The 27,096-nt window shown below is 44.6% G+C and overlaps 1 protein-coding gene across 10 annotated transcripts in view; it reads right to left on the bottom strand.

Moving 5' to 3' along the window:
* The window catches only part of LTBP1 (latent transforming growth factor beta binding protein 1), a 436,575-nt gene that overhangs the window by 200,605 nt on the left and 208,874 nt on the right, over positions 1–27,096 (bottom strand). For all 10 annotated transcript variants that reach the window (XM_075536011.1, XM_075536010.1, XM_075536014.1 and 7 more), the window contains 2 exons: positions 11,142–11,366; positions 9,465–9,739 (listed from right to left, as the gene is read on the bottom strand). In XM_075536011.1, the coding sequence (XP_075392126.1) occupies positions 9,465–9,739; positions 11,142–11,366 (500 nt within the window). The remainder of the gene's footprint in view (positions 1–9,464; positions 9,740–11,141; positions 11,367–27,096) is intronic.

The following is a 27,096-nucleotide window of genomic DNA, read 5'->3' as shown; positions in this document are numbered from 1 at the left end:
ACTCACTTGGGATCCTATGTCTGGCCTCTGGGCCCCAGGAACCACGAGGCCTGCCGTCTTCCTGAAGACCTCGGATTCAGGTGACTCTGTACTCCCCCAGTCTGAGAGCTCCCACTTCACTGGCTGGCAGCTGCGTGATTCTGGAGACCCTGCAGCGAGCACCTGCCCACTAGACTGGAGCCGGACTGGGCAGTGCTCTTTCCTCGACATCAATTTCCTTCTTGACATGAAAGTCTTTCTCAGACCTCTGTGAGTCTCATCGGTTTGGGTTCTCGAGAAGAGTCGGCCGAACAGGTGGGGTGATGCTGTCAACCTAACACCGTATCACAGAAAGTGGCAAGGAATGTCAACCTGGCCACTGTTGTTGCTGTGAGCTGCTGGTTGGCGACATTTTGACCTTGCCACCCCATCATTTAGACTGCACCATGCCAATAGTTCAAGGGGCTTAATGCAAAATTCTACCAAGCGACTCCACTTCTCTGGTCGCTGATGCTTTTTCTTGTCCCTTTCCTTGAACATGCTGCTCACTGTGTGTTTATTTGCTTTCCTTCTTTGCAGGAGCTGCCCCTCCCTCACCAAGCATCTCTTTTCCTCCATCATCCCAGCAGTTCCTGAAATCATACTTGCTCTAGAAACACCTCTGGAATTAAATACAGGACTCGACCCACGTTTTCTGCGTAATTGCTAGAACGTGCCACAAAAAGTAAAGCTTTCTCTGGCCAAATTTATTCTTCATGTAGCCTCTCAGAGCAACACGGAGGCTTGTCCTTCAAATGCATTAGAGGCTGCCTAGTGGAAGCCCAATGAGAAAAAGCATGGGTGCACATTGGTTTCTGCCGTTCATTTACAACCCACCCACGTCGCCCGGCTGCAGCTGTGTGTGCAAGGGAAACACAGCTCGGGAAAGCTGGGCACAGCAGGCAAAGGCAGGTGTTTGCAAACATCTTTGTAGAAAACATCATCTATTCTAGGGGTCAGCATACTTTAGAGATGGAAGAGCCAATCCTGTCCCTCACAACATATACAAATTATTCAAGAGCCATGAATACATTTTTACAAGCAAATGAAATGGCTATTATCTGAATAATACCCTCTAGAAAGTTCCCATCGTACTTCAGAGCCACGTGACGTACCAAAAGAGCCGCATGTGGCGTTGCAGTTGGTTTGCCAACCCCTGGTCTATATTACTGACTTTTACGATCATTTTTTAAATGCCTGGATCAGCCTAAGTACAGAACTTCACTGGGCAATCACAGGTATCAAGGAACGTCTCTCAGGAACAGGGAGACAAATACACCTGAGAATGTTTTCTGACGACAAGCCATGCCGTGGAGCGGTGTGCGAGCGAGTACACATCACAGTAATGTTTGAATTGAAGTTGCTCTGGATCGTCTGGGCTAAAAGTTAAGAAGTATTCCGAGAAGGCACGCCCGTGTCACGGTGTTGTCATGATTTGGATAATGGCATGAATTACACAATGCATGCTGATTTTATCATACAGGTTAGGATTTTATCATACAGGTTAGGTGACTTATTTTTCTTAATCTTTTCTAACATTATACGACAATAGCAATTTGCCAATTCTTCGCTGTCTTGCTTTCTACTCTGTCTGCTTCAGCTTGGAAACAGAGTAGGAAAACACTGGGTGCATCATTTTAAAAAGCACCATCCCCGACTGTGACCAACCGAGGGTAACATGGCCAAACAATGCAGATGGCACCAACTCCATCCTCCCTCTCCAAGGACAGTTCTGGGAAATTGTGAAACGTATTCGGTTCACTTTTGCCTTTTTGCCACTCCTAAAAAAAAAAAACAAACTGCTCTTGTCACAAGACTCCATCTAAACCTCGAAGCTCCAGCTCCGCTGATGACAAACCATCTTCCCGCAGCATCTGCTTAACCCTTTCATGGCCTGTGAGCCATATGGCACCCACCTACCTGTCCCCCGTTTGGGGTTTACTGGGCAGCTGCTTTCCCACTGGCAGGACCAGCGGCCCCAGGAGGGGATCTGCAAACTGTCTGAAGCAAAGGAATGGCCACAGACGGTTGCACGGGGTTCACCGTGAGGTGCTGCATCATAGAGGGGCATTTTGCAACTGTTTCTTTGGAGGGGTTTTTTTGCTTTGTTGTTAAGATAAGCCTTTTAAGTGCGGGAGGGCTTCGCGAAGTTCATGGGAACTATGGCAATGTTCAAGGGAACTCTGGCAGGTTCCTGTGCATCCTTCAGGAGCCTTGGTGGCCCTTTCAGGTAAGCACTGGATGGCTGACCCCAAAGTCTGAAATCCAAACCCAGCAGCGTCTCCGTGGGGAGAAAGGTGAGGCAATCAGCTCCCGTAAACCAGCACAGCCTCGGAAACCTGCTATCGCTGTAAGTCGGAATCCACACCAAGGCCGTGGATTACGCGCATTGGGAAGTTGTCTTTCGCACCAGGACTTCATATTCCCAGGAATGCTGCAGTTTCAGGCACCCAGAGTGTAAGCACCTGGCCAGGGACCAAGAACACGGTGCAGAGTTCACAGGGACATCCGTGTCTCCTTCATCCCATCCCCCAAAGAAACACGTTTCCTGCACATCATACTCCCTGTGACTGGAGGAGTATATGCATCCAATGTAATATGCATAAGTTAATACTGCACAACAACATTTCAGAAGCACTCCTTAATTCCTGTAGCCTACCATGAATGAACACATATGGCACAGGCAAAAAAACCTCAAGGTCAAAAATAAGTGGATCATAACAGGAGTAAATCTTGGTTTTCAAATGAGTAGGAAAGGCCGAGCCAGGTCTCCTTTAGGAGGTACCTTCAGGGAGATAAAGGTTGTGTATGAAAAAATAACCAAGAAACATTTATAGCCTTGGACACTCACAGGGGCAGTTCTGTCCTATCCTAGAGGGTCACTAGGAGTCAGTGTTGACTCAATGGCAGTAAGGTGTGGATATGGATCTATAGGCATAATTTGATGGATATATATTCTTAACTGTGTCTGTATCCTCAAACTTTAAATATGTGAAAAAAGATGGTGCCCAGCTATCAAAAAATATATCATCTGGGGTCTTAAAGGCTTGAAGATAAACAAGCGACCATCTAGCTGAGAAGCAAGAAAGCCCACATGGTAGAAGCACATCAGCCTATGTGATCATGAGGTATCGATGGGCTCAGGTATCAAGCATCTAAGACCCAGAACAAAATCATACCAATGTGAATTGGGGTGTGGGGGGCATGAAGTAGAAACCTAAAGCCTATCTGTAGACAAATGGACATTCCCTTACAGAAGGGTCACAAGGAAGAGACGAGCCAGTCAGGGTGCAGCATAGCACTGATGAAACATACAATTGTCCTCTAGTTCTTTAATGTTTCCTCCCCGCAACTATCAAGACCTAAATTCTACCTTACAAATCAGACCAGAGCATGCACACTGCTACAGATAAAAGCCCACAACACAGGGAATCCAGGATCAATAAACCCCTGAGCACCTACAATGAGATTAGAGATACCAGGAGGATAAGGGGAAGGTAGGGGGAGAAAGGGGGAATTGATCACAAGGATCAACATATAACCCCCTCCCAGGGGATGAACAACAGAAAAGTGGGTGAAGGGTGATAGAGAATGTGAGATATGAAAATAATAATCTATAACTTATCAAGGGTGCATTAGGGTGGGAGGGGGGAAATGAGGAGCTCATACCAAAGGCTCAAGTAGAAAGAAAAACGTTTTGAAAATGATAATGGCAACATATGTACAAATGTGCTTGACACGATGGATGAATGAATGGATTGTGATAAGAGATATAAAAGCCCCCAATGAAAGTATTTAATTAAACTATATATATATCTGAAAAAGAGTAAAACTCTTTGAAAAATAAATAACTGAAAGTTGTCTTTTGAACTTTTTCAATAGTATTTTAAAACTAGTACCATGGGCTATTCCATGACCCTACAGAAAAGTGGTTCTCCGTCTTCCTTATGCCATGACCCTTGAACACCTCATGTTGTGGTGACCCACCCCCAACCATAAAATTATTTTCGCTGCTACTTCATAACTCATTTTCCTCCTGCTATGAATCTGGTGACCCTGTAAAAGGGTCATTCAACCCCCAAAGGGGTCGAGACCCACAGGTTGAGAATCACTGCTATAAGTAGAAGAAGGTCCTTAAGGGGAACTAGAGGCAGATAAAAAGCATCTATTCAGGAATGAATATGGGGTTCACACTTACTCCTAGCTCCAAACCGAGAACAATTAGTTCTTACAGCATAGCCCTGGAAAATACTTGCCCTCAGGTGGTAAAGAAATTAGATGGTGCCCAGCCATCAGAAGAAATAGTGTCTGGGGTAATAAAGGCTTATTTTCAAAACAAGCAGTCATCAAGGAAGACATCAACTAAGCCCATAGGGAAGAAGCACGCCAACATCTGTGATCCAAGGATTGTAAATTATATAATCCAAATCTGAGCGAAGGAAAGGTATCAGAGCTTTAATGGTGAGATTCTGGTGCGCAGAAGGAGGTGAATGAGGGTGAAAGCTGAAAATACCTTGGCAGGATCTACGCCGGGAGTAAGTCGCCTGTGACTGCCCTCTCACCATCACTGAGGGCTGGGAATAATCCGCTTACAGAGGATTGGAGAGATGACTACAGCAGACTGAAATGATCAATCTGACCTGAACGGTTACAACCATGGTCACACGATTTCCCTTCTGACACACTTTGGGCTTGATCTGTTTCTTAACAGTTTCTGATTTTTGTTATTATTATTGGGGTTTGTCACTGTGTGTTCTGTCATTGTTGGCAGCCTTCTGACTGTTCATGTGTTTTTCTATGTTTTCCAGTATCTGACACCCAAGATGGGTGACTCTAGAGAGGCAATGACTAGGATAAGGGTTCCTGGGGGGTAAGGCAGCAGAAGTGGGAGAGGGGTAAGGAGGAGCTGATATCAGGACGTTCAAGGAAGAAAATGCTTGAAACTGATTATGGTTTGACAGCTGTACCACACTGCTTGCTATGACTGAACTATGGGATGGTATGATGTCCCCGGGAGCAGCTTTCAGTAAAACAGTTTGGGGAAAAAAGTACTCTGAAAAAACAAGTTGCATTTGGAGATTCAGGTTCCCCTTGACATGCACAGAATGCATGGCACACACAACCACATACTCCGTTTTTTAAAGTTTGACCCTAACAGCATCTTCTAGACTAAATTGTATATAGTTCTACACCATTCACGAAACACGGTGCCCATTAATTACATTGCTGAATCTTGACAAAGCCCCATGAGACAGGTATTCCTACTGGCACTGAACAAATAAAGAAGCTGGCCCCCTGGCACCAAGTGCTGGGCACATGCCTCTATCCAGCTCTGTAAGTCCACCTGGTGCTCTTCCATTCCCATGGGCTGCCTCCATCATTCTGTACGAAGCCAGCCTTCTTTCTTTTCTGAAAGGAAGGTGATAACCCTACCACGGACCTGACTAGTACCTTACAGTAAGTATCCTCTAGGTTTCTAAACCATTGCAATTGATTCCAGTAGCCTCGATATTTCATAAGAACTTCTGAATACTTGGGAAACAACACAGGAACAACATCTCACAACATGGACGGATCTGGAAGGCATTATGCTTTGTGTGGTAGTAACAAAATTTCATGTCAACTTAAAGATACAAAAGTGTAGGGGTGGGGTCTAGCCTGTCAATCACATCACGGGCTGCTGGTGGCTCCCGTGAGCGTGGTCTTCTCATAAGGAGGGTGCAGGGAAACCACCTCCCCAGGCCCCTCAGCCTTCACTTTCCTGTGGCCAAGGCACACCAACACCTTTGCCAGCCCTGTGATGCTTCCACTGGTGTTTGGTCCACAGAGTTTTCAACCACCGCCCAGTGCTCTGCCTGCATTCCGCATTACTGCTCTGGCTGTGTGAGTCTGAAAAGGGGTTTATGGACTGGTCTTGGACTTATGGGTTTGATCTCGACTGGACTGGGATGTCTTTCTGACATATAACTACTTCTTAATATAAAGGTATCTCTTACACATATATGAGTGTCACTGGATTTGTCTCTCTGGTTAACCTGATCTAACACACTTAGTAAAATAAGTTAATTACCAAAGGACAAATATTGCATGAGACCACTATTATTAAAGATCAAGAGTGAGCCTACGTACAGAAAGAAACATTCTCTGATGATTACCAGGAATGGGAGACAGAAGGAGTTAGAACCATTACGTAGACAGCATCGTAGTGCTAAATATAGTGAAGAAAAAGCAAAATCTACCATAGGGGATGTTCTCACAGCATGGCCTGGGAAGAGAGAGATAATGAGAGGCACACAAGAACAAAGGCAACTTCAATAAATGCTACAACAATCAACCCTAAAGCAACAGGAACAACGAAACAATACTTTATGAGTAAATACATAGGTAAATATATATATTAAATAGGTGAGGGAAGCGAGACTGGAATATACCTGTGCACACATACAGGTATGGTTGAAATGTTTCTACATGCACATTTAGAAATACTGCATGCATACTCATATAAAGGGGGCTTCAAAAAGTTCATGGAAATGTTTATATTTAATTTCATTTTTCTCTAACTTTTTGAAGCCCCCATATATATAATAGAGTACATAGGGGAAACAGGTATTAAAAACTGAACCATCAGAAGTGAACCACTGGGGTTGGAGGTTAGGTTCAGAAAATCTGGGTCAAGTGGCAAAAACACAGTTGGTAATGCTCGGCAGCCTACCCTGGTGAGTGGTGTCTGGCGTATTAAAAGCATTCAAGTGGCCAATTAAGAAGCAACTCTTGATCACTTCCCACCTGGATCAAAAGAGCGTCCATAAAACCAGAGACGTAAGGAAGCAATTAATCCAAAGGGCTAATGGCCCCCATGCACCACAGCCTCCTCTAATCTGAGACCAGAAGAACTAGACTGCCAAGCCTTGTGGGCCTACACTGCCGGCCTTGTGGGCCTAGACTGCCAAGCCTTGTGGGCCTAGACTGCAGGCCTTGTGGGCCTAGACTGTAGGCCTTGTGGCCAGGACCACAGTATAGCAGTGCCCAGTTCAAGGGAGTCAAAATGTAGAAGAAAATTCATTCTGCTCTCAGACAAACCTTCTATCTTGAAACTCAAGACACTTCCAGAGGCCACCTTTCAGCCAAACAAAAGGCAGGCCTTAAAAATAATCAATAACACCTGTGAAGAATGGCTCCTTAGAAAAATCAACTCTATCAGAGGGGTATGCTTATGCAGACACAAAGGGGCAGGGGCGCTGGATGAGTGGACATGGGGAACTCAAGGAGGAAGCAGAGGGGTGACACACGGCGGGGACCTCAACCAACGTCACAGAACAATTTGTGTCTAAATTATCGATTGGGAAATTTGCTAGGTAAACATTCACCTAAAGCACAATAAAGTGTCCACAAAAAATAACAGATACACATTATCTTCTTTTCTCATAGGGTGTTCTTAGCATAATCAAAGGATAGGAAGAGAGCTAGAGAAGAAAGCCAATGTCATTAGCACATTAATCATCCAAAGGCAAAATTGGGGTCATGATAGGAGGGAGGGCAAGAAGCATTAAAGAACTAAAGAAAAGTAGGTTTCATCATTGTTACACTGCCCCCTGACTGGCTCGTCTCCTCCTCGCAGTGCTACTGTAAGGGGATGTCCAGTTGCCTACAGCTGGAATTGGGGTTTCTACTCTGCACTCCCTCTCATTCACAATTACATGATTTTTTTGTTCTGAGTCTTTGATGCCTGACACCTGATCCCATTGACACCTCGTGATCACACAGGCTGACCAGAGCATGTACACCAGTACAGATAAGAGCTGAAACACAGGGAATCCAGAACAGATAAACCCCTCAGGACTAATAATGAGAGTAGCCATACCAGGAGGGGAAGGGGAAAGTAGGGGGGGGGGGAGAAAGGGAGAACTGATCACAATATCTGCCTACAACTCCCTCCCAGGAGGACAGACAACAGAAAAGTGGGTAAAGGGAGACATTGGTCAGTGTAAGACATGAAAAAATAATAATAATTTATAAATTATGAAGGGTTTGAGAGGGAGGGTGGGAAAGGGAGGGGAAAAATGAGAAGCTGATACCAAGAACTCAAGTAGAAAGAAAATGTTTGAGAATGATGATGGCTACAAATATACAAATGTGCTTGACACATGGATGGATGGATGGATTGTGGTAAGAATTGTACGCATACCCAATAAGATGATTTTAAAAAGAAATAAATAAAATAATCAAAAGACAAATCCAAGCCCATGACATGTTGCCTTCACGGTACACAGTGTGATCATTTTGATGATGAGTTATAAAGAAAAACTAGCTTTTCTCTCACTGTCTGATCTATAGGTCTCAGGCAGTGGTTCTTCACCTTCCTAATGCTGCGACAATTTCATACAGTTCCTTATGTGGTGGTGACCCCCAACCATAAAAATATTTTTGTTGCTACTTCATCACTGTCATTTTGCTACTGTTATAAAGCAGGCTACCCCTGTGAAAGGGTCGTTCAACCCCCAAAGGGGTCGCACCCACAGGTTGAGAACCGCTGGTCTAAGGTAATAGCAGGAGGTGGCAGTGGTGCAGGGACAGAGTTCTCCCTTACCTGGGGGAGACCCAGGTTCAACACCCACCCGACGTTCACGTGCTGCCACTGTCCAGCAGTCAGCGAGGCCTGTGTGTTGCTGCGATGCTCACCAGACCTCACTGGGCCTTCGGGATGACAAAGAATGGCCATCTAGCTCCACACCAGCGGCCAAGGGCAGCCCTGTGGATCACAGCCCTGCCACCTGGTGTCTGAGGTTGCCATGAATTGCAGGATGGCAACAACAATAACAAAGTTCATGAGCATGTAATGAAATTCAAAACACCCTTCACACAGTCCAGGCATTACCATCTGGGTCATGAGTTTTGATCAGAAGAAAATCAAAGGTGACATAAATTACTGATGCATGATGGGTTCAAACTTCCATGGTGTAACTAACCTGCAAACACCTGTGAGAAGGCATGCATTCTTTTTTTCAGACACCTTTGCAGCATGCATGTCATGGCCAAGTCATGTGACACAATTTTTAACCTACAGATCATCCTAAGTTAAAATACTAAAGGACTGCCACAGACTTCCAGCAACAGTTCTGGAAGGTCTGGAAGCAACAGTTCTACAGGACACTTAAGAGCGTCCTACAGTTCAGGGTCAGCAAACTTGTCTCTGAAGGGCTATGCTGAGTGCACACGTCAGGGTCCGTGTGCCATACGGTCTCTATGGCCACCACTCACCTCTCTGGTGGGAGCATGAAGCCAGCCACAGGCAAAATCAATGCGTTCCTTTAAAGGAACACCAGAAGCTCGTGGTCCATCGTTTGCCAACCGGCCTCCGGAGCACCACTGAACCTAGTGTGCTTTCCTAGCAACATGACACTCTATCTGCAATCAATTCCTCAGTCCAGCTGACTATTGCTGCTTACCTGAGACCCGATGGTTTCCTGGAAGCACCGGCCAAGCTGGGTCTTGGCCGTCACAGGGTAGATATGAGGAATGACGTGCTGATGGGAGTATGTAGAATGTACTGTCTGGGTCTTCTGGACCGGGAGTCCTTGGTAGGAGACCTGGGGTTGCCCTGGCTGGGCTTCTTTCACCTTCTGGCCGGTCGAGCCATCGATTCTGGACACCTGGTGTATCTGGACTGAAGCCTCAGGAGGGTGCTTCACGTGGATATTGACAATGTTGGGAGGAAATTTTACTAAAACAGATCGAAAGGAAAGCTTGTCAGTAAGTGAATAGTTAACACCTGAGTCATGCTGTTTATAACTTGAAGGATATGTGTGTGTATAATATACATATATATACATATATATGGAAATAACAATTGTCTATTTAGCTGAACAGTCATTAAAACCCTCAAGAACAAAGGCATGTACTCAACATAAAAATGAATCCTGAATTGAAATTACATTTAAAAACAAAGCTGCAATTCTGAAAGTTCAACACAGGAATAAATTCATGAGACAAATAATATTTTTTTAGAGAGACTTACATGAAACTATGAGCTTCGTGCTGTTTCGTTGTTATAGGGAGGCAGTTAAAATCAGTTGCTTTTGAGTCCGTTCTGGTACCCGTAGACCCCGTGTGTGTCAGAGTAGACCTGCGTTCCACAGGGGTCCCAGTGGCAGATTCTTTTAAAAATGGATGGCCAGGCCTTTCTTCAGAGGTGGATCCAAGATTCCAACCTTTCGGTTAGTAATCAAGTGCATAAACCATCTGGACCACCGTGGGGCTCCGATGTGGGGACACATGGTATTAAATAATAGTAACGAAGCCCCAAGAGTTTGATTATTTTTGCATTTTGCAGGGTTTCCATCGTAGAAATTTTAGGCTGTGCTTTCTTTCTACATCAAAGGAGGGAGTCCAATATCCCGAAGGCAATGCTCACGCCTTAAACCACAGGGGATGCGTGCACTCTCGTGGTGCGTGTGATGCACAAACACAAAAGTGCCATAAAGTTGACTTCTCATCTCAAGCAAGATTTACCTTTGCCAGCTGTCAAATGACACTGCACCTTCTGGGGCAAAGGCTCAGCTTTTCAAGAATAAGAGCCAGTAACACTTCTCTGGCCCTCTTTTTAGAACAGTGCACGTACGCGAGATGCCCACTTTAAAAGAATGAATTCATCACAGAAGCTGAGCTCCAAGTGAGCTGCTTTATCTTCCTCCGAGGAGGACCACACCAAAGTCCGGTGAGGCCAAGCAATCCTTCAGACCGGTCCAGCATTCCTCCGACCACACCCGGACTTGCTTCTCAGCAGCCGGGGCCATGTGCTTCTCTATGAATGCTTGAAGGATCCCAGCACTGTTGGGAATTTTCCTATTTCTCAGGCCGGGCCGGAACAGCCATTCAATTAACGAGCCGTCAGGGGCTAAAAGTCACCAGAAAAAGCTGATTTCTTTCTTAATTCCCTTATTTCCTGGAAAACAAGTTTCTGTGGCCAAAACCTTAGGCCCACATTCTGTTCCCACTTCCTGTTCTCCTTTCTGTACCAACATAAGTCCTAACCATCGGCAAATACTTAGCTTCTGGATGGGTTTGGCAGATTAAGTGCCAATAGTACAATGGGGGTGGGGGGGGTGGCAGGAGGGGAAGCTTACCTTTGACTCCTTGCTGGCTAGTCATGGTAAGAGGCAAAGTGTGTGTGGAGTGGACAACGTGCGTCCCCGGCGCCTGGCCTGGCTGCTGAGACTGTTGATAAAGTTTAGGCACACTGGGCCCATGGACTGGGATCTGACACAGCTTCCCCGTGAAGTTGGGCGGGCACTGGCATTTGTCCCTGGAACTGCACTGACCACCATTCATACAGGGAAGATGGCAAATCACTAAAAGGGGATGAGAAAATAAAGAAAGTTGGCCAGTTTCTCAAATGGTAAATAACAGTTGATGTTGAATTGAAAAACAAAACAGAAAACACAGCCCATTACAACCATCATACCCTCCAGTGACTAGAAATGGCGAATCAACGAGCAAATTACATTATGCCAAAATAGTTTCTATTATTTAGTCACTTCTTTTCATTTTTATCTCAAGTCACTTAATTCTCCTGAAATAGAAATAGGAGTCTATGGGAATAGAATAAGCCCACCCATCACTTATTCACAGGATTAAGTTCCAAAACACGGGTCCTGGTGGGGAAATCGGCCTTGTGTAAAACATGGAGGATGACTACAGCAGATCACAAAACTGAAGGTGACTACCTCATTACAAAGCTGCCAAGCAGTCGCAGAGAATCATGGCCCAGCCAGCCCTGAGACATAACATTCACCTTTAAAATCACTATCACTCTCATCTTACCATTCATTACTTCTAGAAGTACATCACTAATGTACAAAATAGCTAACTTTACACTATGGTCGTAAGGTTGAAATGTCAGATAATAAGACAATTGGTATGTGAGAAGTAGGTGTATATATATGGGCATATATATATAAACTACATATATATTTATATATTACATATATAAAGTGTATATAAAGTATAAAATAGCCACTCCAGATTATTGTCTGTCATAGTGTCATTTTAATTACCTTTTGTAATCTGTAATTACTTATTTGCTTTCCTATCAATTTACTAGTTTAACTTTCTCCCCAGATTTTAAACTCTTTGGAGGTAAGTGGCTCACTACCCTCAAGTCAATTCCAACTCATGGTCACACGGTAGGAGAGAGTAGAACTGATTCCTAGAGATTCCTTGATTATAAACCTTTATTGAGAGCAGAGAACTCCATCTTTCTCCCACAGAGCAGCTGATGGGTGTGAAACACCAACTTTGTGGTTAGTATCCTAATAGCACCTAGAACAATGTCTGACACACAAAACCAAACCCACTGTCATCAAGTCAATTCAAGCTCATAGGGACCTTGCAGGAAGGACAGAGCAGAGCTTCCCCTTTTGTGTTTCTAAGACTTTAAATTGCTACAGCCGCACGCTGCAGTATCTTTCTGAGCACACAGTGGGTTTAAAACACCAGCCTGTAGTGATCTCAATGCAGAATCCACTGTCCCATCAGGGGTCGTTCCTCTGACACACCGTGAACATCACACATATATTTGCTCCGAAAAGATACAAAGAAACAAACGAGAGCAATAAAATAGTGATGTGCTATCTTCTCAGAGTATACATTTTCTATAAGTTTACCACTCAACTAAGGTTGACCCAACTAGAGGAAGAGAAGACACTCTAACGGAATTTGCCAATCTAGTTAGAGTGACAAGACCTCAATGAGAAATGTGAGACCTAGGAGAGTGAGTGTGATGGTTAGTTCGAAATTCAACCGACTTAGTTAGATTACTGAAAGACATACAAGAGGAACACTTAACTCTGGGGCAATCATGCTCAAGATCAACTTCTTCATCATTAATGAATTCTTCTGATCCACCTTTAAACATTATCAAATTTCCACCAGCTTAAGAAAAAAGACAAGAAATCCTTAAGCCCATTTCCTTGTGGCGTCTCCCTTCTTTTAATCTTGTTCTCCATGGCCCAACTCTCCAACGGGATTATCTCAATGCACTACAAATTAGTTCGGACCAGTTAATGTGCTCTCTCTTCCACAATAAGATTTACTAAGGTTATTATTGGCCTTCATCTTGCTTTACTTGGTTCTCATAACATTTCACTCATCCCTTTTACTCCTTCCTCTTTGTCCATTCCATCGTAATACTCGACATAGATGCAACCTTATTTTTTATTTCGCTATTACATTTGCAGGAAGGCATCCTAACAATCTGAGAAATGTAGATGAAGTAACTGCAGAAAGTGAGGAAGACGCGATGCACTGGCTGATGAAGGTCAGACTGCAGCCTCCAGCATGGATGACAGCTCAGGGTTAAGCCCAAAGCCTCACAATTGGAACAATAAATAGGTAGGATCGTGATAAGTGGAGGAAAACGGTGGAAGTTGTTCAAGATGTCCTCTGGCTTGGCTCCACAATCAATGTTCATGGAAGCAGCAGTCAAGAGATCAAAAGATGATTTGCATTAGGTAAATCTGCTGCACAAGACTTCTTTATAGAGTATTGAAAAACTCTGAGAACTAAGGTGCACCTGACCCAAGTCCTGGCATTATCCATTGCCACCTATGCATGTGAAAGTTGGGCACGGAATAAGGAAGATTGAAGAAGAATAAGTGCATTTGCATTGCGGAGCTCAAGAAGATGACTGAAAGTACCATGACCATTAAAAGGACCAACAAATCTCTCTTGGAAGAAGTATGGCCAGAGTGCTCCTTAGAGCTGAGGATGGCAAGACTGTGTCTTACACATTTTGGAAGTGCCGGCAGGAGAGACCAGTTCCGGGAGAAGGGCATCACTTTTGGTAAAGTGGAAGGACAGCAAAAAAAAAAAAAGAGGAAGGCCGCCTAATGATGGGGGGACACAGTGGCTGCAACAACGGGCTCGGGTGTGGGATTGATGATGAGATGCTGAAGGACTGGGCAGTGTGTCCTTGGTTGTGCAAACGGTTGCTCTGGGTCGGAATCGACTCGGTGGCACCTAAACAACCTTTACTAAATAAGAGCTCCTGGGGGTACACTGGGTAAGCATAGGCTTCTCACAACAAGGCAGGAAGTGAAAACCTGCCGGCTGCTCCCGTGAAGGTTCAATCTTAGAAACCCTGTGTCGGGTGAGAGGGGTCACAGTCAACCCCATGGCAGGGGCTTGGTTTGGTTTATCCATTAAATACTACGCTCTCTGTTAACAAACCCAGGGGCAAGGAAACAATAAGTGATCTAAAATAGATGATGAAGAGGGTGTAGGAGGTCTGGTAGGGCTCGATCAAGGGCAGTGTAACTAAGAGGAATTACTGAAACCCAAATGAAGGCTGAACATGATAGTGGGACAAGAGGAAAGTAAAAGGAAATAGAGGAAAAAACTAGGAGGCAAAAGACATTTATAGAGGTCTAAATACAGGCATGTACATATGTAAATATATTTATATATGACAATGGAAAAATAGATCTATGTACATATATGTATAGGTTTAGTGTTAAGGTAACAGATGGACACTGGGCCTCTACGCAAGTACTCCCTCAATGCAAGAATACTTTGTTCTATTAAACTGCCATTCCATGATGCTCACCTTCCCGACATGATCACTGAAGACAAAGCGTGTGCACAAGAAAATTTGGTGAAGAAAGCTGATGGTGCCAGGCTATCAAAAGATATAGTGTCAAGGGTCTTAAAAGGCTTAAAGGTAAACAAGCGGCCATCTAGCTGAAAAGCAACAAAGCCCACATGGAAGAAGCCCACCAGCCTGTGTGATCATGAGTTGTAGATCTGATCAGGTATCAGGCATTAAGGAACAATGATTCTATCATTGTGAATGAGGAGGAAGCAGAGCAGAGATTCAAAGCCCATCTGTAGGCAACTGGACATCCCTTTACAGAAGGGTCCCGGGGAGGAGATGAGCCAGTCAGGGTGCAGTATAGATAGCACTGATAAAACATAAAACTTTCTCTAGTTCTTTAATGTTTCCTCCCCACTCCTCCCCCACTATTATGATTCCAATTCTACCTTACAAATCTGGCTAGAGCAGAGGATGTTCACTGGTACAGATAAGAGCTGGAAACACTGGGAATCCAGGACAGATAACCCCTTCAGGACCAATAAGGAGAGTAGCGATACCAGGAGGGTGGAGGGTAGGTGGGGGAGGAATGGGGAACCGATCACAAGGATCTACATATAACCTCCTCCCTGGGGGATGGACAACAGGAAAGTGGGTAAATGGAAATAAGTGACAGTGTAAGACATGAAATAATAATAATAATCTATAAATTACCAAGGGTTTGTGAGGGAGGTAGGCTAGGGGACGGAGGGAAAAATGAGGAGCTGATACCAAGGGCTCAAGTTGAAAGCAAATGTTTTGAGAATGATGATGGCAACAAACATACAAATGTGCTTGACATAATGGATGGATGGGTTGTGATAAGAGTTGTACGAGCCCCCAATAAAATGCTTTATTTTTTAAATGAAAATAATAAATAAATAAATAGATAGATAGATAGATAGATAGATAGATAGATAGATAGATAGATACTACGCTCTTTCAGATTTAGTCTGAAAATCCTCTTTAAAATTCTACACCCTCTTCCCCTATTATTTCATCCTGTCATCTGCAGATGTCCCCCCAGTTGAGATCTCTCCACCAGGGCTTTCTCTGGAGTTTCAACCATGTCCACCCAACTGTTATGATCTATCTCCAGATGGATACTCCACAAACCCCTCCAATTCAGCAAGTCCAAATGTGAGCGCATCATCTTCCACCAGGCCACTATCCACTTGGTGTTGATACCACCGAGGTTCCGCCTCCTCCCTATCCATGTAAAGGCAGCCCTCCCTTTGATGCACCCACGACTGTGTTCACTTCCTGCTCCCGCTGCAGCCTCATCCCTTACAAATACCACCTCATTCTTTACAGTCTTAAGCACTCTACTTCCCTCGGGTTTCCAGGGTGCTCCTTGTGCCCCGGGACTGCTACACTCTTTGTATTACGCGATTCCCCTCATCCGTCTAACCTCAGCTTACGTCGCTGTCACAGTGAAAATCTCACTTCTGCTAGGGCATTTAACAGTTGCCCCTCGTTTAAAATTGATGTCTTTCTTCCATGCTTCCATGGAATCTCATACCTACCCAATCACTTCACACTCCATTCACGCACTCCATTACAACTGTCTGACTACTTCTCGCTATGCGGCTGTGAGGTTATCGTATGTTTCACCCCAGAAAAAAACGCTGGGGCTTGAAAAAAATACTGAATGTGTAAACAGATTTATGGCTTCCAACGTAGCAAATGACACCCTAATGCTCTGAAAGATTCCGCTCCGGCCCTTCGGGAACTTAAAAGCTAACTGGGGAGATTAAAACCTTACAATAACTGAAAGTACAGGTAAGCAAATCGGTGACAACAGGAAACAGAAATGCTATGCGACTCCTGAAAGAAGAGCCATCTCTGAGAAGTCAAAGCAGACTGACTTGGGATAATCTCCGGAGCCGGTGAGATTCAGAAAAGAAAAACAAAAACAATGAAAGGGAAGAATACAAGGCAGAAAAGGTGGGTGGTGTGAACGAAGAAGGGGAGACAGGCATGGCTGCTGGTGTGAGGGCCCCTCGGGTGAACTCTGACTGCTGGAGACCCTGTGCACAACAGGAAGAAACACCGCCTGGCCCTGTGCCATCCGCACAATTGTCCCCTCTGCTTGCGAGCCCATTGTCGCAGCCACTGAACCTGTCCCTCTCATTGAGGGCCTTTCCCTGTGTTGCTGCCCCTCCACTTTTCCAAGCATGATGTCCTTCTCCAGGGACTGGTCTCCTCTGAGAACAGGTACAAAGTATATATGGCAAAGTCTTGCCATCCTCTCCTCGAAGGAGTACTCTGGCTTGTTGAGATCCAGGCACGCAGGAATGCCTAGAAAGGAGAGTGGCTAAAGTAGGGAAATCATTTAGATGACCAATCGGATAACCGAAATAAAAGTCTGAAAGCACAGATACAGGGGTGATGACACCAGAAACAGAAAGATATCTGAAGCAATCTGATGACAGGGGAGAATCGAGATCCTTGGAAAGGGAATCTAAGAGGTAGTAAGGGGCTAAGGGCAGCCCAGGGGCCCGCAATGACGGGAGGCAGGAAGAGCTCTGGATTTTTACCACGGTGACACCAAAGAAATGGTGCATGGGGCCTGACTTGACATGCTGCACACCTCACAACTGCCCAGGTGGAAGGGGACCTGCCAGATACTTCCATGGAGCCTGGGCTATTCTCCAAAGCCCTGGACAGGTGAAGAGAGAGAGAGTAACATGACTTTGACATTCAATCAGAGAATTCATGGTTTCTAATTCAAGTATGAATTAGATTTCTAAATTACTACTTGGCCACCTGGGTAGGATTCATATGCAACGGGTAGTAGGGAAAGGCAAAGGAGTTAGGCCATCATTAAAAATGTGCAGCAATATGTAACTGGAATACAGGTACTCGTTACTATGCATATGTACAAATATCTGTTAACATGGAGTAGCTAAATAACATCAGTCACCCAACAGCATGGTTCCAGTATCAGTTAGCCGCATATATCAACTACGACTAAGTGCATCAAAGCCAAACTTCACTGCGAGCATTTTGATCCGTAAGCCTCTAGAATAATAAGTGTGCATCATAATCAATGACCAATCATATTACGGCTTTCAAAGTCTGTCGATGTCACTATACATTTGTAACCCGGTTTGAGCACGGACAGCACAGAAGACAGCTGTGTTGCCTCCTGGTCTCCCAGTGATAAGCCCACGAGCTATTTCATGAACGTGACGGTGTCAGAGAGGGTCCCGATCGATGAATGAGAAAGCACAGGAAGGCAATGAGAAGGGACGACACTGAGACTGAAACTGCACGGTGGCCGTGATGTCCCGGAGGACATGGCAGTCAATGAACCCTGGACACCGCACAGCCCAGAAAGCATGAAGGGTCACATGCTAGCACTCAGCCACACGGAGAAAGGAGTGTACAAATGCACAAAGCATGGGAAAGATCCCCACTCAGGACTGGAAATGGCACAATCCAAAGATGGAGAACAGAGTGCAGACTAACTCACGACCAGTTTTTGCAAAGAAATAAAACGGTTTTAATGGCATGAAATAAAAACTTTTGTGCTTTTTTAAATTTTTGTTTCCATTTATTTTTTTCTTTCATTTACTCATGTGTTTATAACCTACAGTTAGAGGACTTTTGTGGTTTCACCCCCCCCCCAAATTTAAATTTAACAGTCTTGGAATTTGCAGTTTTTCCATTTATTATTATGATCATTTTGCATGGTTTCAGCAAGTATGATTTTTTTCATTCATGCTCTCACCCAACCAAACTTCAGATGTATAACCTTATTTAGAAAAATAACCACTTTACTTTTTAAAAGAAAATCAATTGTTATGAGCAATTTCTACTATCAATAGCACACTTCGAAACCTCACTGGACAATGCCATTTGTTCCGTTTCAATCTACCCTGCAGCTCTCTCAGATAACCTCTGTATAATTTTTCAGCGGCTCCACCGACCCTAAGTAGATTCGGCAACAATCCTTAGAATAGAACTCCAGTAAGCCTAGGTCCCTCTGGTCATAAAAGAAATGATTTCTGCTTGATTTATTTCACCCAATAAAAAGTCACTATTTATACCCACTCCTCCACTCCAGCATGTTCTAAAAATCTAAATTATGATATTGAGGTCTTTGCCTCAACTCTATAACTACTCATTGAGTCCTTTGTGGAAGATTATCTTTTTATAGGCAAATAGTCTTTTATATCAAAGAAAACAAATTGAAAGCCAACCGACGAACTTCGGCATTAAGCTATGAATAGTCTCTTTCAAAAAGCCTGTGCCATTCTCAAAACACTGCCCAGGGAGGTGTCGTCTGGGCTGCCAGTGTGCTAGGAAACCTTCTCAGAACACAAAGAAGAAAGCGAGTAACTTATCTCTCAGGCCGACACGAGGAGCTTGTGGTAGGCTGGCTTTACGTCCAGCCATGGCACATACATTTCAGAACACATACGGAGAAGGTGGAATGTCGAGTGCCGGCTGGGAAACTCTATAACCCTGTCAGCTTGACATTGTGCTGGCCATCACCATAACTCAGTCTGTTGCATCATCGGGTCACCTGGGGACTATTAAAAACAACAAGAGGCATGTGGGGTTTGGGCCTGTTGTCCCAAAAAGTGTAATTCTGTGACAACCACTCACAGCATCTCCTGGTACTGCTACAAGAGGTCAAAATGGGCCAAAGGATCCGCAGAGGAACAAGTTGGAGGTTTTAAATATGTCCAGCGTCCCCCTTGCATTCCACCACTCGCTTTGCTCTGTGAAGCAACTTTCGGTGCCCCAGAAACCGGTCGGCAGGGTAATACTCACAGTCTGTGCCAAAATACTGGCACTTAGCTAAAATGAATCGTTAAAATTGGTGTACAGAGATGACCGAGCTGAATTTTTCCACAAGTGTGTCCTATAAAAAGTATACTGCAGCTCTCTCTTGCCTGTTATTTTAGCTGACTATAAAAATACTTCAGCCGCTTGTCCCCAGAAGGAGCTTTGAGGAGGGAATACTGGGCTTTCCTGCAGCATCCTGACCACTCTGCCCGCCCGCTCACACTTTCTGTGCCAGGAGACAGGCCGTTTCAAAGTCATTGTGGCCAAGGCAGAACAGACAAAACAGACCTCCATCTGCACCAATACCTACCTCTGTCATTTCGCAGAATACACACACACACACACACACACACACACTTTTGTCTGCCTTTAACTCAGCATGCCTCAACAACATCAAAAACAGTGCTAAATACCAAGCTAGAGCTTACTTTCTTTGGAAGCTAGGACAGAGGAAGTAGGAGAGCCTAGTCTGATGCATGAGCATGAGCTCAAGGGTGAGGCCTGGCAACCATTGGACTGAATTGAGTTGGTTAGTTTTTTGCTTTGTTCTATTGCTGGAACAGAGGCTTTTGCAGTTGTGCCCAAAAACAACTTCCAGTCAATCCTTGATTTTCTGTCTGCGAACTCCTCCGACTCCACAGACTGAAGCACACGAGTCTGGGGGTGATGGTGGGTGGGGGGCTGGAGCAACATGTCCACGGAAGTGCAATTTAGACCCAAAAGGAAAATCCAGTGAGGTGAAAACTTGGCAGAAGGGTGTCTGCAGTAGAGGAAGAATACGGTCTATGATCTTGAGGTGAGATGTAATTTGGAACGGCCAGACTGAAAGGATGCTACTGTGGCTGAGAGGAGGAGGCAAGGAGAAGGTGAGAAATTTGGGTTTGGGAGACAGACAAGGGCCAGATTCCTGTCTCTTCCCATAAAGTATAAAAGGCGGTTACAAAAATAAATAGAGTACAACAGAAAAAAAGAGAAATAATAAGTTAAAAATGAGAACCAAGAGAGAGGTCCTCTCCCAGGAGAAAAGACCAGAACAAAAAGAAGAAAAAGACAGTAAGCTGGAGCCTCCTCAGGTCTGTTCACATTCGGTAAGTACGAGAAATCTGACTTTGAGTCCATGAACAGCAGGGTGTATTTCTGGAGGAACATTCAACTAAACTTCTGGAAGAATTCACTTAAAGCTCCTTAAAGATGCGAATGTGCCGAAGGTTAAGAGTATATTTTACCAGAAAAAGAAGAGTCCACTATTCTATATAATTCATATAAAATAGAAAGCCAAGTTCCAAGATAAATCTTGGGGGCAAAAGGAAAATGCTTAAATAAGAGAATTAAAAATGCATCCACCGCATACTCTCTACCAGGCAGCATCCCTTGTTCTAACTGCTTTGAAAATTAATACGGCCACTTTCATCCTAGCCTTACCCTGTCAGATACTGTGTACCCGGTCTTGGTTAACATCAAAAGAATGCAGATTTCGGCACACAGAAAATATCAACCTGAAGACAAAATTCCTTAAGCACCACTAATTTGTTTAAGCCTTAGGGGTATTAGGAAGTGCTTTGATGTCATATTCTGGTCATAATCCAACAGATAAGAAGTTTTCACACACACACACACACACACACACACACACACCCCTCCCCCCCAGACCTCCCAATTGGCAATAGGCTTTATTCATCATCTCAACTTTGTTTACATCTTTCTGTTCATTTACCATCAGCCTCACCAAAGATATGGGCTATCGGATCTAATTTTATGCTTCACAGAAACCAAGGAGCTTCTTAAATTTCACTTCGCACTGCTTCATCCAAAGACTGTCACTATCTCCTCTTGTCGTTGTTATGTGACACTCCATCTGCTCCAACTTGTTAAGAAGCTGAGTCAATAGAATGAAACACTGCCGGGCCCTGTCCATGCTCAAAAATCACTCCTCTGCTAAGCCCATTTTTGCAGACACGGTGTCAATCTCTTATTAAGGGTCTTTGTCTGTTTCACTCACCCTCACGATCTCTTGGCACTGCCAATCCTTGAGGACTTTCCCGTGGGAATAAAAGGCAGCAGCATGCGCAGGCTGCAGAGCACAGCAAAGGGCAGGAGTCCCACATACCTTAGGAACCATCATAGAGGAAAAGCCCAACCTTTCCATCTTTGCGGATCCCAGGGCCTCTAAAGGGTGACCGGGAATGAAAGCGGAAGCTTCTTTTCCATCTCTGCCAGTTTGGTTAGTAAATACATTTGAAGCTAACTTTCCTTGACTCGTCTAATGTAATTAGCAACAATTATATTTTACAATGGGGAGATATATATACCCAGCCACCTACAACCAATACAGAAGATACTGCAGTTGCTCCATTGAATAGCGGGCTCTCATCTGTCTTTGAATAACCAACAAGACACTGATGGCAATAATCCTGTCACACACATTCATAATGGCCAGAGAGCTGATAAAAAGAAAAGCTGGTTTCGGTTAGTGATGACATGAGATTAGTGGAAACCATGCTGGTCTCTACCGGACAGTGAAATGGGCTTCAAAAGCAACAGGTGCCACCTCTGAAGGCCCTATGCTGGACGGTGGCATCTGCAACTGTCTGCAGGGGCACGTGCCAGTTAGTGCCGGGAATCCCAATGAAAGCTCAGTGCCAATTAGCACCATTTAATCCTGGGTTATATTTTTCACATTACTAAATTAGGGGTCAACTCACATAATTCCTATGTCACTCCCCCCCCTTATAATTACTGAATCTGGGAGAACAAAAATCGGGATGCTTGGGTCTTTCATGGCAGGCTGTTCTAGAGCCCAGAAGTTAACAAACCACTGCTCACATTAAACTGGCTCCTGGTGGCACTGTTGGGTAAGCATCGGACTGCTAACCACAGGATCGGTGGTTCAAACCCAGCAACCACACTGCAGGAGCGAGACGGGACTGTCTGCTGTCATACTTACAAAGCTTCAGAAGCCCTGTAGGTTGACAAAGCTTGAGAAACTCTGTAGGGTTGCTATGAGTTGGAACCAAATTGATGTCAGTGGATTTTTAAAGATTCCAGGCAGAAGGAATACAGTACTGCTCTAAACCACTTTGGGTTCTTAAGTTCAGTGACAGTAACTCTTCCAACCGTGCCTACGACGTGCAAAGACATCCACAGAGACGCTGAGAACAAACAAACTTGCTGCCATCGAGTCAGTTCTGATGCACAGCAAAGCAACCCCAGAGAACCACCCCTTCAGACTTCTTAGACGGACTCTTTACGGGAGCAGAAAGCCTCGTCTTTCTCCTTCGCAGCAGCTGGTGGTTTAGAACTGCTGGCCTTGTGGTTAGCGTGACAACTATATCCCCAGGGCTAAATAATCCAACCAAGCCACCTGATTCTACAGAGGAAGAGCGAGAGATGGCGACTGTCCTTGCTCAGCGTCTCAGGGCCAAGGAGTAACAGACAGAGGACCCAGGTTTCCAGGGCCTGGCCCAGTGTTCCTTCCCACACACCTCATATGATGAAGGGAGTTCTTCATGTTCCTGAAACCACGTCACAGTTACGTGCCAAGACTTGGACTTTAATCGTCCATGCACACATGCTTTGTATCATCTGCAACAGCGTGTGCTAAAAGGGGCCTGACGGAGATAGAGGGTCCAGCTAGCTGCAGTCAGGTGAAAACTCCTGATCTTTCTCAGCCATCGCAGTGTGTGAGTTCATCCACATCAGGCCTTTTTGGTTTGTGTTTTAATAAAAGGGTAAGGGAGTTTCTGGGCACAGACTTCTGAGCTACAGTAGCAGGAGAGTCAGGGACTTGCATGAAAAGTAAAAAGAGCAGTGGTCCAGAGCGGAGGTGCAGATGTTTCTCCCAGGGTGGAGGTGACTCTGCACAGTACTGTTCAGTGCCTGCTGTCTTCAGTTGCAGGGAGCGGCCAGGTACAGGCTAGAAACTAAAACATGGTGCCCACTCATTTGGTGACTCTCTATTCACACGGTATGTCTACCATGGGCCAGAAACTGTTCTAAGCACTGACAAAAACCAGGAAACAACACAGGAAGAAATTCCTGCTCTCATCTCACGATAGAGTAAGACTTTCTCTGGGGTCCAGAAGTCAAAGATCAGAGAGGGGTTGAAGGAAAAGCCATGCTCCCATCTGTATGGGTTACAAGCACCTCCGCGACGCTTCAAGGTGGGCGTAAAGAAACCTCAGGTTTGTTCTGAGGAGGGGCCACCCACTGGACAATGAGTACTTGAGACTCCTCATGGGCCCACTTCAGAGGGTCTGGGTGGAAAAGTCTGGCTAGGTGCTGTGTGCGGGGGCTGTATGTAGTTCACCAACAATATTAAGGGGCAAAGCAACCCTTTGAGGGCCTCAGAAACACTGGGGTTGCGGGTGGGGGGGAGAACAGATGTGTCAGCAAGCAGAGGCTTTGGGCTAGGATCATTTGGATTTCTCCTTACCATTAACTTATTTTTGGAAATTTGAACGTCACTATGTGGTGGTTACACATTGGGTTGTAATTCTTATTCTTGGCAGTTCAAAAGCACTGGCAACTCCAAGGGGGAATGACGGGGCTTTCTACTCCCACTGCACACAGTTACAGTTTTGGAAACCCACAGGGGGCGCTATGAGTCAGCGCTGAGCCGATGGCAGTGAGCTTGGCTTTTCCGGTGATTACCCACAAGCAGACAAAGTCTAGCAAGACATTCAGGTTACAATCCCAACTGCTGTATTTCGCAGATTTATTCTTTTGATATAGGCTTCAGATGGTCGTGTGTTACATGTTTCTATGGAGCCTTTTCATGGTTGACAAACGGCACAAACACTCCAGTGCGTTGACAGGTGGAGGATAGCCATTCCCCTTTGTTCCCGTCCACTGCGCTCCTTTCAAGCCATGACAGCGAAAGCTGCAGGGAACGCCCGCAAGCTGTAACCTTGCAATGATTTTCTCATGCACTCAACTAAAATTTATTGGCTGTTTAGTATGCACCACAAAAGGTGCGAGAGAATCCAGTGAACAAGAAAGACATTCACGAGTCCATTACACTCAGTGTGATCATCTCACTGGGTGAGTGTTAGGAGCAAGCCTTTGGGAATCAGCCCGACTGGGGATGGAATTCCAGTGCTAGCACTTAACTAGCAGTCCGACCTTAGCAAAGTAGTGACTGTTGCTAAGCCCTTGTTTCTGCGCTTGTAAAATGAGGATGAGGATGATATCCAATCCCTAGGACTGGCGTCTGACTCAAATGGGTTCATAGAAGTGGGGAGCGTGTGTTTGTCGCTGCTATTGTCGGGGCCTGTGGAGTTGGTCTCAGCTCATAGCAACCCCGGGTGACAGAGCACAATCTTCTACAGGTGTCTTGGCTTTAATCTGGACAACGATTGATTGCCAGGCCTCTCTCCCGCAGGTGGTTTCAAACTGCCAACCTCTCCATGAACTGTTGAGCCTTGAGGCCCCTCTTACCATAATAAACTTCAGCAAATCTTAGCCGTCACCAGCTGCATGAGAATGATGACAGAGTGAAGAGGAACTTTTGAAGGAGGAAGCAAACCCGTATATTAGCAAGGAAAGCCACCATGCGGGACACAATGACTATCCTTTGAGCGAGGCAGGCGGCATACCATATTGAAATTGAGCTGCCAAAAAGGGTGCACTGATCACCAAGCCCAAAGAGCGGTACCCTGCTGAATCAATTTTACTTTTACCTTGCCAAAGGTCTATCCTTTTAATTTTTGAGTATTTCTGCTGAATCAAGAGTTTCACAATAATTTCTGAGCAAATGGAATTTAACTACAGCCTGATTATAGTGTCTTAGTACTTATTTTTGTATGTTTTAAATTATTATTTTTAGCATTTCCTGCATATCTGTTTACTGTCTTTATTTCCTCTTGTTTGAAATGTCTTTTGTTCATAAACTAGTCTTATAATTATTTTTAAATTTCTCTCAGTGATGTTATGCATAATAGCTTCTACAAGCTTTTTTGTTATATTGATAAAAGTCTCTTTGTGAATTTTTTCCTGCTAATTTTAGAGTTGGAGAATATACAAATGTATTTAATTTTTATATGATTATTTATAATGACTTATAAGTCATTGTCGCTGTAATATTTTATACCATTTCGATCCTTTCAAAGTTGCTCTGATACCACCACATAAATGATAAATTGCCTGCTTTCTACTAGCTTTTAGAATATTTTCTTCTCTTTCTTCTGAAATTACTTAACTCAATTCATCTGAGGTTCTGCCCCAATGTGTAAGCTTGAAGAACAATTCATTTTCTTTCAAATCACCATCTGAATATCTTCAATATTATTTATTAAGTAGAGAAAACTCCCACATCCATTAAAAAAAAGATGAAGTTCTCTTGAATCAAAAACTCTAAAGGAAGGGGTACGAGGTAGTAACAAAGAGAAGTAAAAGCTGGCAGTTTAGGGTGAAATTGGGGTAAGAATGTAGGATTAAGAATTTAAAAAAGGAGTAGAGGCTTCGAACTAACCCCAAAGAAGAGAAACATTTCCTCCGGGACATAAAAGTAGAGACACGCTGGGTAATAAAATTAAATGGTGTCTGTAAAATTCAGTCTGATGCCAAAAGGGATAAATTCCAAGCAGACAATGTTTGGGAACCCCTTCTACAAACAAAAATCGCAGTGGCCCATCCTGGGCTTCCGTCCATTCCCAGCCGCTGTGGATCACTTCTTTCCCAGGCCGTCCACCTCTCGGGGGCGTAGTCCTCTATTCTGAACTTGGATTTCTTTTAAAGGGCAGGCAACCATTTCAGCCCTCTCGCCCTCGGTAGTCAGCCATCACTGACAAGTACAAAGGTCAATGATGCTGGGTGGAGAACCAGGTGTGGAAGTCACGAAGACCAGGAGAGCTCCTTCCCCAAGGAGGAAGAGCGGACGCTCGAGTCTCAGCCTCTGCGCCCGTGCGCGCAAGCGCTCTATGTCCTGAATGAGAAAATCCACGTCTTCCTCAGCCATCAAAGAACCCTTACCCTCCACGTAACAGAAAAAAGGCCAGGGGAATCAGTTCCAGGGTCTCTGAACCACTGGTTAAGGTTTGGGCTTCCAGACGTACATGATAACTTCAGTCTTTTCTCCAGCTACACAAAGTTTGCTCAGTCTCTCTTGGAACCAAAATGAACCAACTGAGCATGGTTTGCATGATTTAAATCTCAGTTTCTACTTGAACAAACAAGAAAATAACTGATTTTCCACGTCCGGGCTTTGCAGGCTTTAGTTGAAGGAATTAAAATCAGAGGAACATGAACAATTTCTTTAATAAATACTACTACAAATTTGTATAACTGCAACTAGTTTTATTCCGATGCCCTGTTAGATTAAAAAATAAATAAATCTAAATTGCTTATCTAACACACCATCTCAGTTTTTGTTCTTGTAGTCCTGCACAGAGTGCTGTGTGTCCCACAGGAACCAGAGACTGGTTGGAAATATCAGAAACTCAAGCCTGGGTGGGTTCAGTGGAGTTCTCACCTTCCACGTCGAAGACTCCGATTCAATTTCCAGCTAATGTGCGTCAAGTGTAGCCAGCATCCACCTGTCAGTCGAGGCTTATATGTTGAACTACGATGCAGAACATGGTAGCTTGGCTAGCATAAAAGGTGAAGTGGGCAACTAGTAGCTAAAAATTGGCAGGGTGACCCTCAGCCATAAGTAC

This window comes from Tenrec ecaudatus, chromosome 17, assembly GCF_050624435.1.
Source record: "Tenrec ecaudatus isolate mTenEca1 chromosome 17, mTenEca1.hap1, whole genome shotgun sequence".
Lineage (NCBI taxonomy): Eukaryota > Metazoa > Chordata > Mammalia > Afrosoricida > Tenrecidae > Tenrec > Tenrec ecaudatus.
This window is presented reverse-complemented; position numbering and strand designations above follow the sequence as displayed.